The sequence below is a fragment of the Eubalaena glacialis genome, chromosome X (genome assembly GCF_028564815.1).
Source record: "Eubalaena glacialis isolate mEubGla1 chromosome X, mEubGla1.1.hap2.+ XY, whole genome shotgun sequence".
Classification (NCBI taxonomy): domain Eukaryota; kingdom Metazoa; phylum Chordata; class Mammalia; order Artiodactyla; family Balaenidae; genus Eubalaena; species Eubalaena glacialis.
The window spans coordinates 47,741,814-47,754,774 of record NC_083736.1 but is presented as its reverse complement, the minus strand read 5'-3'; the positions used below and the strand labels follow the sequence as shown (position 1 = coordinate 47,754,774).

Genomic DNA, 12,961 nt, shown 5'->3' with positions numbered 1-12,961 from the left:
AGATGTGAACATGTTGGTTTAAAGTCGGTAAAATACCTAGGGCATATACGTGGCATCTTAGTGTACTTAGAAGCAGTTCTACCTAGGCGAGCTGCTGAAAGAACAGTTTTAGGGTGAGTTCTTTTGGGTGGATGACTTAAGTTTATGCTTCAAGTTGCTGTCTAGTTTCACTTCCCCTTAGTATTTTTTTCATTGGAAGTTGGGTGACCATATAACTTGTTTTGTCAACTGGACCTTCTTGAGAGTGAAAGAGGTTGAGATAAATACAGGTATTAATAGATCTGTAGCATCCATATAGGCCTTAGGGATGTATAGTCACCCCTTTTAGCAGACAAGCCTCAACTGGGTGCTCATCTAACCGTATTACTTCCTAATCTTTCTACAAATGCATGTAGGCTTGATAATAAGATGGCAAGAAGGAAATTTGACCACAGAACATTTAAGTTAATGGTGATTAACAGATTACTAAAGATTTCCTAAATATCAAACCCTATGTCTGCACACCATGTGAGGGTCCTCTTATGGCTCCAGAAAGTTGAAGTTTGGGGGCGGGGGGGTTTGTTTATTTGTTTTTTGAGTGCTCACAGTTTTGCTACCTTTAGTTGTCAAGTAATCAAGTCTAAAGATTATTGGTGTCGTATTTTTAGCAGCCCTGTTTTATGCTGTTGAGCTAGGAGTGTGTTCTTTGGATCAAATTAAATGAAAAGCACAATTATAAACTATTTAGAAAATAATTAAATTACATAGCAAAGCTTTAGGGAGTGATTTGATTGATTGATTGATTGAAATAAAGAAATAAACAGGAAATAACAAGCCCCCTCACCATCTAAAAAAATTAGGAAGCTGTCAATGTGTCTATAAAACTGTTTCTTCCATTTAGAAGAACAGAGTTGCCTATGACTCCTGTTTTTCATTTTACAAAGAAGAAATGAGAAGGGATGTTAGAGACAGGTTGTAAATATTGTAAGAGAATACCTTCTAGAACTATGATCTCTTAAGTGTGGAAATTTTGATGAAGTACACAACTCTGAGAATAGTAAGGAAGGAAAAATAGAAATCCCTTATCCTTTGTAAATAGCTGAAAGTTGATTTTGAATATAAATGTTCAGAGGGCATCCCAAAGATCACCTATTTTACTTTGGCTACAGAGTGAAATTCGTTCCATCTCCGTAAACCAGTGGGGCTCTCAGTTGGGTCTGAGTGTTCTGAGCAAGCTGAGCCAGTTATACTGTTCCCTGGTGTGGGAAAGCACTGTCCTTCTCTCCCTGTGTACCCCAAACAGGTAAGGAAATGGTCATCTCTTTTAACTATCTCTGTTGTCTTTCCTAACAGAGAAACTAAGCTTAGTGAGCCTGGGGTATTGCTTTGGTCAAGGATAGAAAGGTAAAGAGTTCAGAGGCCTCCTTGTCTGTCTTAGTTCATTCGGGCTGCTATAACAAAGTCCACAGATTGGGTCCTTATAAACAACAGAAATTTATTGCTTAGAGTTCTGGAGGCTGGAAGTCTGCACGGTTGGGTGAGGGCTGTCTTCCACATTGCAGACTTCTCATTGTATCCTCACATGGCAAAAGGGACTAGGAATCTCTCTGGAGCCTCTTTTATAAGGCACTAGTTCCATTCATGAGGGTTCTACTCTTAAGACTTAAGCACCTACCAAAGGCCTTACTACTACTACCGTCTCATCAGACATTAGGATTTCAACATTTGAATTTTGAGGAGACACAACATTTAACCAATAGCATTGTCCTTCCCACTTATCAGCCAAAGGACTTCCTTACAAATGTGTCATCTTTAACCTGATCTCTCAATTATGCTGTGTCAGCATGGTGGGTGTTTACAGTTTGGTCCTGTTGTTAGCCAGATATAAAGAGTTGAGTTGGAAACCTGTTGAGTACGACCTCAGGAATTCCATCATTGCAGATGTTTTATTAGGCTAACTTACCTGCTATAGGAGGGGGATAGTGTCAGCCAAGCAGGTCAGAGACCAAGCACAACATTAAAAAGATGAGTTATCAGAGGTTTTTTTGCTCACTGTTTCTCTTCTTGCAGCCTGCCGTCTGGGTGTGAATTTGGTCAGGCGGACATGCAGAAACTGGTTCCAAAGGATGAGAAGGCAGCTACGACCCAGGGCGGAAAAAGATCAGGTAACTCCAAGAAACTAAAATCCTAGCCATTAATTCTCTTAAGTTCTGTCTGTCTCTGTCTTTATAGGTCTATTGTGAAATTTTAGGTCTATCATCTGTAGTCTTCAGTTTTTTCCATTCATTAATTTTTAATTATTTATTTTAAAATTAAACTATTTTCAGTTATTTTTTCTATTAAAAAAATACATACCCACAATGATAAAAATTAGAAAATGTAGTAGAAAGAAGAATCACCCATATTTATACCACAAAAAATATTTTGGAAGTATCTGCTAATCTTTTTCCCTGAAGGTATGTTTTATTAACATAGTTGTGATTATCTTAGACATAATATTTTACAGGTCTCTTTTCACTTAATATTAAGTGCCATGTAAAGGTACCATGAATTAAGCATTCCCTGTTGTTTCTAATGTACTATTTTGAAAACTGAACATCTTTGTATGTAGTTTTTTGAGAATGTAAGATTGATTCTTAGAAATTACTGTAACAAAGATTATGGTGGGTCTTTAATTTTTTTGTATGCTTATTTTTCAGAAGCTTAATTTCTTACGTTAAAATGGTAAATGACTATTCTAAGTGGCTCTGGCTTCGCAAACCACTTTTGACACGTTCAATCAGTCACAACACCTTCTCCATACACTGCACAAATCGTTTTGTGCATTTCAGTTGCGTTTTTACCTTTCTTGAAATAATAAAGCATAATATGCTGAAAATGTTGCTTTTTTTTCCCTCCCATCTTCAATATTAAAATGGCCACACAGAAATTCACCAATTTTAATAAGTCTTTTTTTAAATGCATGCTAATATGACAGCTGTCACATAAAATCTAACAATTGTTTTGAAGGAAGTTAAAGACAACTAAGTGCTACTAGAGCCATCTTATGGAAAAAAACGAATGAACCTTTTGGCCCACCCAATACAATCTTCTGACCATAATGCAACAAACCAAAAATTAACAGAAGTAGCTTTTCTAGAAAGTTTTCTTCTCCTATACTCTGCATCAGGGCGAAAATGAATTTGATAAACTATTAAGAAAACAGTGAAGATAATTCTGTGTATAAAAACCTATCACAGAGATAAACCCATGCACATATGGTCACCTTATCTTTGATAAAGGAGGCAAGAATATACAATGGAGAAAAGACAGTCTCTTCAATAAGTGGTGCTAGGAAAACTGGACAGCTACATGGAGAAGAATGAAATTAGAACACCATACACAAAAATAAACTCAAAATGGGTTAAAGACTTAAATGAAAGGCCAGACACTATAAAACTCTTAGAGGAAAACATAGGCAGAACACTCTATGACATAAATTACAGCAAGATCCTTTTTGACCCACCTCCTAGAGAAATAGAAATAAAAACAAAAATAAACACATGGGACCTAATGAAACTTAAAAGCTTTTGCATAGCAAAGGAGAACCATAAACAAGACGAAAAGACAACCCTCAGAATGGGAGAAAATATTTGCAAACGAAGCAACTGACAAAGGATTAATCTCCAAAATATACAAGCAGCTCAATATCCAGAAAACAACCCAATCCAAAAATGGGCATTTCTCCAAAGAAGATACACAGATTGCCAACAAACACATGAAAGAATGCTCATTAATCATTAGAGAAATGCAAATCAAAATTAAAATGAGGTATCACCTCACACCAGTCAGAATGGCCATCTTTAAAAAATCTACAAACAATAAATGCTGGAGAGGGTGTGGAGAAAAGGGAACCCTCTTGCACTGTTGGTGGGAATGTAAATTGATACAGCCACTATGGAGAACAGTATGGAGGTTCCTTAAAAAACTAAAAATAGAACTACCATACGACCCAGCAATCCCACTACTGGGCATATACCCTGAGAAAACCATAATTCAGAAAGAGTCATGTACCACAATGTTCATTGCAGCTCTATTTACAATAGCCAGGACATGGAAGCAACCTAAGTGTCCATGGACAGATGAATGGATAAAGAAGATGTGGCACATATATACAATGGAATATTACTCAGCCATAAAAAGAAATGAAATGGAGGTATTTGTAGTGAGGTGGATGGAGTTAGCGTCTGTCATACAGAGTGAAGTACGTCAGAAAGAGCAAAACAAATACCGTATGCTAACACATATATATAGAATCTAAAAAAAAAAATGGTCCTGAAGAACCTAGGGGCAGGACAGGAATAAAGACACTGACGTAGAGAACGGACTTGAGGACACGGGGAGGGGGAAGGGTAAGCTGGGATGAACTGAGAGAGCGGCATGGACATTTATGCACTACCAAATAGATAGCTAGTGGGAAGCAGCCTCATAGCACAGGGAGATCAGCTCGGTGCTTTGTGTCCACCTAGAGGGGTGGGAGAGAGAAGGTGGGAGGGAGACGCAAGAGGGAAGAGATATGGGGATATATGTATATGTATAGCTGATTCACTTTGTTATACAGCAGAAACTAACACAACATTGTAAAGCAATTATACTCCAATAAAGATTTTTTTTTTAAAAAACCTGTCAGATACACTGTATGCTAACACATATATATGGAATCTAAGAAAAACAAAAAGGTCATGAAGAACCTAGGGGTAAGATGGGAGTAAAGACACAGACCTACTAGAGAATGGACTTGAGGATATGGGGAGGGTGAAGGGTAAGCTGTGACAAAGTGAGAGAGTGGCATGGACATATATACACTACCAAACGTAAAATAGTTAGCTAGTGGGAAGCAGCCGCATAGCACAGGGAGATCAGCTTAGTGGTTGGTGACCACCTAGAGGGGTGGGATAGGGAGGGTGGGAGGGAGGGAGACGCAAGAGGGAAGAGATATGGGAACATGTGTATATGTATAACTGATGCACTTTGTTATAAAGCAGAAACTAACACCATTGTAAAGCAATTATACTCCAATAAAGATGTTAAAAAAAAAAGATATGCTTAAAAATTGTATTGAGATTGCTGAAGATAGAGAAAATGATAAGGAACTAATAAAGCAGACATAAGTTATGAAACAACAAATAAGGATTTATATGACAGCTAGTTATTGTATTGTGGAGGAAGGGGACAGAATTAATAAAATATACACGAAAATGGATGAAACCAAGTGTTAGAATCTCAAATTTTGTCAGTCTTAAATATACCAACTTTAAGTCAAGGAAAGAATAAAATAATTTACTAAAAACCAAGAACAAAATTAGACTCGCAGTCAAAGAATTGCCTTGCATAACAATTTAGATATATTTTTCCCCAGCAGTTTCTTTCACACATTTAACAAAGGTATCTCCATTTCCACATAGTTTTTCCAGAATATTACCAAGAAAATTTGATGTGTTTTATAGTTTGCCTAATGCTGATTCTTAGATCAAGAGCACGCGCCCCCCCCCAAAAAGACTCATCTCACATTCATATACAAAAATCTTAAATTCTAGGAAATATATTTCTCCAGTGGTAATCTGTGATGTCCAAATTGAGTTTATTAACGAGCTCTAAAATTCTAGTGGGGTATGCGCCTTGAGTGCATGGGGTCACCACACACACTGCAGTTTATGTGAAATTTCTGGGTCATGCAGTGTGCCTGCAGTCTTCCAAGGTAGCCCTTGAAAGTTAAGACTTTTAACATGCTCTCATTGGAAGATGTCAGTGTTAGCTACTTAGAAGGACTCCAGGGAAAGAAGTACAGTTTTGTGTTTTTTTCTTTTTTTCTTTTCAGATTTAGAAAGTTGTGGACATTTTAGTAACAAGCACTGTAGGTAGCTCTTTCTTCGGACTCTTCAGAACAAGGAACCAGGTGAGTGCTGGCTCAACATGGTCTTATTGCTCCCCTCTTATGTCTACAGATGGGGAACAGGATGGAACCGCTGGAAGTATGGATGCTTCTACCCAGGGCTTGTTGGAAGGCATTGGGCTTGATGGTGACACGCTGGCTCCTATGGAGACAGATGAACCTACTGCTTCAGACTCTAAGGGCAAATCTAAAATCACACCTGCCATGGCTGCCAGAATCAAGCAAATCAAGCCGTTATTGTCAGGTGAGTGATTCTCTTCCTTCTCTCTTTTAGAGCCTGGTATGGCTGTATTGTTTCCTTTAAGGAAGTTTTAAACTTGGTGGCTCATTTTCAGGTGTCTGCCATGTGACAGGCTCTGTACTAACTGTTAGGGATACAGAGATGAGAGAATCGCTTTCTGAAAGCCAAGTCTACCCCTCCTTTTTTTCCTGCTCGCTCTTCTACTACTGCAAATGACCTCTGCTCCTACCGTTTCCCTGAAATGTCTCACCGAGGTATCTGTAACCTCCTTGTTGCTAAGTCCATTGGATACTTTTCAGTCCACTTCTCACTTTTCCGCAGCATGATGGTTGACCTATCACCTCCTTCTCAGAATACTCTTTTCTTGGCTTTTGTGGTATTAATATTAAGCCCTCCTGCTTTCCTGTTACCTGTCTGGCTACTGCACTCAGTCTCCTTTTCCTTTCTCTGTCCCTCAAGTGTAGCTGGCAAGTGACATAGTTGATTTGTGTTTTAGTAGTTACTTTGCCAGCTCTGTGGAGACTACAGTAATATGATGCAAGACCACATTAAAGATGTGCACTGGGGACTTCCCTGGCGGTCCAGTGGTTGAGACTCTGCACTTCCACTGTGGGGGGTGCGGGTTCAATCCCTGGTCAGGGAACTAGGATTCCGCGTGCTGTGCGGTGCAACCAAAACAGTGAATAAAGATGTGCACTGATCTGTCTTTGCCATCTTTTGCCCCTTAATGTAAAATCAGTGGGGAACCTATTTTCTGTGTTCTGTACCTCTACCAATTTTGTACATTTGCCACTTTCTGACACCTTAATGTGAAGGAAAATGTAGACAACTCCTGGGAATTGGGGGCTCTGCCCAAAAGCAAGCAAAATATGGCCTTTGGTGTTTCCATTTGTTATTTTAAACCTCCTTGAATTTTATGTTCTGTTTTAATTTGTTTAATTCTGCTCCTTTGTTTTAATTTGAAAGTCTACTGCCGCTTTCCCCAAATTGAAGAAAAATTGACCATCCAAGAAGATGCTAATGTTTATCTCCCCTTTCTTTGTTAGACCTCTGTGACCTTGGAACATTCTGAGGTTTCTGTGTGGGCCCAGCCCATGTTTTTGATGTCTATTTCTCTGGTTACTGGCCTTTTGTTTTTCTCTTTTATCCTTGCTGACTACCTTTGAGCCACGTTGCTGTCTATTCACCTGAAAACGGTGGTGGAAAAGTACAAACTTAATGTGTACATGCATTAGGCTTTCAGAGTCTAGGCCCACCCAACCTCCAGCCAGGCAGTGCGAGTATCTGTAGCCTGATCCCTCATTAGGATTGGGAGATCCTAATTTGGATGGATTGGGAAAAAGAAAAGACCTGTTCCTTTCTTCTTATGCTGTATATCTCAGAGCTTACTGAGTTTTGGGGGTACGATATGTGGTACCAGCTCAAGTAGAGCCTATTTTTTTTTACAGTGGGTTCATATATACATGTGTATAATTAAGAGATGTGCTTTGATTCAGACCTGGATCGTGATGAAATAATGTTTATTTCAGACATGTTGTGACAGCATTTTCATTTGTGATTTTAGGAGTAATAAATATTCACTATAGAAAAAGTACAGAGAAATGTTTTAAGAAAAGCAAGGAAATTACCCAAATATAATGTGTTAAGAAGGCCACTTTTTAAATTTTTATGCTTTTCCTAACAACGTTTTTTCCTTTGGGGACCATACATTTAATGTTATGATGAGACGATACTAGTATATATGTGATGTTCTTTTCTGGTCTAAGTTGTTAGCATTTTTGCCATTTTTAAAGTTCTCTGTAGGCATTTTAAGTGACTCCATAATTCAATACATAGATATATCATTTACTTAAATAGTTAATATTGTGTATTGCTTTCTACAAAGGTAGTTTCAGTTTATATCTCCTAACAGTGTGAGTGCTTATCTTGTTTGTCTTTCATATTTATTATATATTGAATGCCAACATACTTCTCAGTCTCCTGCCTTCAAAAGAGGCATTTATTCCCTGTGGAGCTTCCTTTTCAGATATCATATGTAGAGACAAGTCCAGGTGTTTCATAGAATGTTTGAGTGGGAGGGAGTAGTCAGTCATTAAAGTGTATTAACAGTAATGTGTCTGTTATAATGAAACCATTCTGAAAATGCTGTACAGCCTTATTCTGACTTTTGGGTTCCAGCTTCCTCTAGATTAGGCAGAGCACTGGCTGAGCTATTTGGACTCCTTGTTAAACTTTGTGTGGGGTCTCCTGTCCGCCAGAGAAGGAGCCATCATGCTGCCAGCACCACCACAGCACCAACACCCGCTGCTCGATCAACGGCCTCAGCTCTCACTAAACTCCTCACAAAGGGCTTATCTTGGCAGCCTCCACCATATACGCCTACTCCACGCTTCAGGTGAGGTTCTGCTTGAGATGCAGAAAGAATCTAATTGGTTCCTTCTCCACTTGAATGCAGAGTGAGCCACTGAATTAGAGGACTTGGAGGTACCTTGTTTTACTCTTAAATGTGTACCCCAAATACTGTTTAAGCTACTTGTTTTGGTTCTGCCTAGTCTAAAATATAGAGATTTTAAAAGCATTTGTAATCAAACTGCATTCCAATAACCTTGTATTTACTAGTAGGTGGGAACTGTCACCCTTTTTTGCCTTAGAAATTTTAATATCCAAACTAGTCACCCACCTGCATTCTAGTCAGTCTATCAGTCACTTCAGTGCAATGTTAAATTTTACTCTTGGCTTTTAGTTGAATTTCCCATTGCTTCTGTGTCTGCCTCAGAGAAGGTTAACTTTTTGCTTTTTCCCTCTTCCAGGCTGACATTCTTCATCTGTTCAGTTGGTTTTACATCCCCAATGCTGTTTGATGAGAGGAAGTATCCCTACCACCTCATGCTGCAAAAATTTCTCTGCTCTGGAGGCCACAATGCTCTTTTTGAGTAAGGATCATGTTGCTTTACAGAGAAGCATTGTTTGGAGTTTGGTCTTTTCTGTGTGCCTTAGCAGCCCACAACTTTCTAAGCCACCTATCCTGGGACAGTGGGATACATAGGGACAGCCATTGGGTATACCCTTTCATGTTTCAGGAACTAACTGTATTTATCTCCATCTTCCTGGAGGGTGGGATTCAGCCTGTCCTAGGAATGTTTGTAAGGGTCTCTGTTTTTCTTCATTTGGCTTGTAATGTCTGGTACATATTTTTCTGATAGACTTGTCCTTTTCTGCTGTTTCTCTGAATATGATCATTTTTCTGCTTCTTTTGGTCAGAAGATTCTAAGCTAAGTTTCACTTTGGGGTTTTTGTTTGTTTTGGCTTTAAAAGTAAAGCTAGAAGTGGTAGTAATTTCGCCATATATGCGTATAACAAATATATGTCAATAATATATCAATAAAGCTGGAATAAAAACCCAAATAAAAGGTAAAGCTCTGTATTCAACATCTTGTAATTACTTATAATGAAAAAGAATTATATATATATATAAATAACTGAATTGCTGTATACCAGAAACTAACACAACATTGTAAACCAGCTATACTTCAAGTAAAAAAAAAGGGGCGGGGGGTAAAGCTAATAAATGTTGGACAGACTGGAAGCAATAGCTCCAAGAGGAGGGACTGGGAAGCTTTTGAATGTGTCCCTTTCTCTCCCCATCCCCAATCTAAAATACTAATATTCTATCTCTATACTTTCTCTTATTTGAATTTAGAACATTCAATTGGGCTCTGTCCATGGGAGGCAAAGTTCCTGTTGCTGAGGGATTAGAACATTCAGACTTACCTGATGGCACAGGAGAATTCCTAGATGCCTGGCTAATGCTGGTGGAGAAGATGGTGAATCCCACCACGGTGCTTGAATCTCCACATTCACTGCCTGCCAAATTGCCTGGAGGTGTTCAGAACTTTCCACAATTCAGTGCCCTCCGCTTCCTTGTGGTAACTCAGAAAGTGAGTAGTTAGCATTCTAAAACCAAGAGCAATTTCTCATGCCAACTGGGTAGCTCCCACTCTGTTTTGTCCTTCTTAGTGAAACAACTCGATTGGTAGAGAACCATTGGATCCTACTCCCAGATAGGGCTGCCTTGCAGAATGGGATAGAAACCACTTGATAATTTTCTGTGGTGTAAACATTTGAACTGTAAACTTCAGATTGGTACTTCCAGGTTGGGTTAAATGCCCCTTCTGTGTACTTCCTTGGGCTCCCCCCAACCTCAGTACTGCCTAGGATTTTGTTGTTGGCACTGATTGTGGAAGGACCGTCTCATAAGTCTTTGACTTATTCTTCCTGGGGTTTTGAATTGAGACAAAATGATCTTCACACAGCTTTTCAAATGACTTATAGGCAGCCTTTACTTGCATCAAGAACCTGTGGAACCGGAAACCCTTGAAGGTGTATGGTGGGCGAATGGCTGAGTCCATGCTGGCCATCCTGTGCCACATCCTCCGAGGAGAACCTGTTATTCGAGAAAGACTGAGCAAAGAGAAGGAGGGGTCTCGAGGAGAAGAGGATACAGGACAAGAGGAAGGTGGCTCCCGCCGGGAACCTCAAGTCAACCAGCAACAACTACAACAGGTGGGGTTCTGACCTCACACTCCAGGGCCAAGACTTTGCACCGGAGAGTATACTGCTCGTGGGGTTTCTGAGTTTCTTAATGCCTGGTCCTGTTAGGGGATAGGTTTAAATTTGTTCCCTCTCTTATTCTTTATTTTCTTCTCCTGAGAAAGCTGGAGAATAGTTTCCGTACTCCTAATAGGTAAAAGATTTGTGTCCTCCCAAGCATATTGTTTAGTATTGGAAGTCTTTTACGTATTCTCAGTAGGCTGTGGTTGCCATGTTCTTTGGAGGCAAACTGTCCTCAGCTACTTTCTCATTAGTCTATAAAGAGAAGGGATATCGTGGCCCAAATTTATTTTCCATCAAGAGCTTTCGGAAACCTTAGTCACCTACAAAACTTTTGTTTTCATTTTTAAATTTTAAAAAATTGGAGGCTAGAAGTGGCGGGGGGCATGCACTTAGATCCTCACATTTCAGTCTCAAACAGCATTTAGCATACTCCTCTTGCAATTTGTGTGTATGTATGTGTGTTCTCTTTATATCTAGAGTCCTGTTCAAACATGTCTTCTATATGTACATGCCACTTTTTTTTATTATAATAGTTAAAAGTGCTCACTTAAAGAAAAGTTAGAAATGCACCGAAATGCTTTTTAAAGGCATTCTTAATATCACCACACAAAATAGTCATTATGTCCTTTTTTTCATCACTTAGTTCTATGCCTAATTTTTACATAGTAACATCATACAGTATGTAGGCTTATACCGCTGTCATTAAGAAAATGGGTCTTTTTTACTTCTTAATCATTCTTTTATTGCTGGATATGTTGATTTTCTTATTATTTGATGTTGTAAAGCTGTGATGTATAGTTTCTTTTTCTACAAATTTTTCTATGCATCTCATGATTATTTCCTAGTTGTAGATTTCCTGGGTCAGTTTTTCAGGCTCTTGTTCTGTTGCCAGTTTGTCTTCAAGAAAAGTGGGACCAAGTTTTGCTTCTGTGTATGAGTCTCAATCTTTGAATTAGAATAATCTTCTTAATGATAATAACCATCTAGGTGAATTTTCTTAAAGGGTGGAATTGAGAATCACCTTGGCTCCTTGCCTCAATGTGTAGCTCTGTGTAAATGGTATGGAGGCACCAGGCAGAAAGGATCATTCACGTTATCTAACTGCCTTAACCTTATAAATGTTCTCAGTTCATATGAAGTTAGGAAAACTTGTTTACATCTTAAAAGGATTCCTTTCTTTTTAAAATGCATTTGGATTTCTCTTTTACCATGGTTCTGAGATGCTGTCTTCTTTTTGTAGCTCATGGACATGGGCTTCACAAGGGAACATGCCATGGAGGCCCTGTTGAACACCAGCACCATGGAGCAGGCCACAGAGTACCTTCTAACCCACCCTCCCCCGATCATGGGAGGAGTTGTTCGGGTGAGTTGGCTCAGGGGCTCTAATCTTTCAGGGCATTGGTTTGGCTGCTGATGTGCTTTACTTCTCCGTGCCAATATTTTCTTTACATGCTAACTCTCGTAGCTCTAGAATATAAGGAGCAGAAGCTTTCTGTCTCCTAGTCATGCAAATTACTGGACTTTGCAGAGGAACTCTTAAATTATGCATAATCAGAAAGTAATAGGAAGGCTCTCTTGTGAGATGCCAAATAGGTGGTCACATTGAAGCTCCTTTCCTATATTTAATTTTGTTGTGATTTTTCCCTCTCATTCTCGTAAGTGACCAGGTAAGCCTAATTGAGTTTGACTCTAGAGAGCAGCATTCAGAGCCCCTTCTCTTCCTCTCTAAAGCTTGAGCACAGGATGTCTGGTTCCTTATGAGTTGTGTGTGTAGTTCCTTGGAGTGTGTGTAGTTGCTGGATTTTCTGTTGTTGCTCTTTAGGATCTGAGTATGTCCGAAGAGGACCAGATGATGAGAGCAATTGCCATGTCTCTGGGACAGGATATCCCAATGGATCAAAGGGCAGAGTCACCTGAGGTAACTAGGAAACGGGGCTTCCAAGAGGGTCTGACACATTAATCTTAGCATTTCTATGAACATTCTGCTACTACTGCAGAGTAATTGGTCGAATTAAAGTCTAAACAAAGACATGTGAATACTCATTCATCCCAACCTTGCCATCACTAATCTACATTACATTGACCTGAAGCTTTAAGTGAAACAGATGAAGCATTAATATTTATTGTCAAATAAGAGGCCCAAAATGTCCTTGGTAGTACCCATTAGGCCAAACTTGGCTGTCTTTATTACCTAG

General features: G+C 39.2%; 1 protein-coding gene across 6 annotated transcripts in view; it reads left to right on the top strand.

Annotated features, from left to right (window-relative positions):
- Positions 1-12,961, top strand: part of HUWE1 (HECT, UBA and WWE domain containing E3 ubiquitin protein ligase 1) — a 140,432-nt gene that overhangs the window by 78,320 nt on the left and 49,151 nt on the right. For all 6 annotated transcript variants that reach the window (XM_061179100.1, XM_061179102.1, XM_061179101.1 and 3 more), the window contains 9 exons: positions 1,149-1,282; positions 2,050-2,144; positions 5,964-6,155; positions 8,331-8,547; positions 8,963-9,085; positions 9,853-10,090; positions 10,485-10,715; positions 12,007-12,129; positions 12,589-12,684. In XM_061179100.1, the coding sequence (XP_061035083.1) occupies positions 1,149-1,282; positions 2,050-2,144; positions 5,964-6,155; positions 8,331-8,547; positions 8,963-9,085; positions 9,853-10,090; positions 10,485-10,715; positions 12,007-12,129; positions 12,589-12,684 (1,449 nt within the window). The remainder of the gene's footprint in view (positions 1-1,148; positions 1,283-2,049; positions 2,145-5,963; positions 6,156-8,330; positions 8,548-8,962; positions 9,086-9,852; positions 10,091-10,484; positions 10,716-12,006; positions 12,130-12,588; positions 12,685-12,961) is intronic.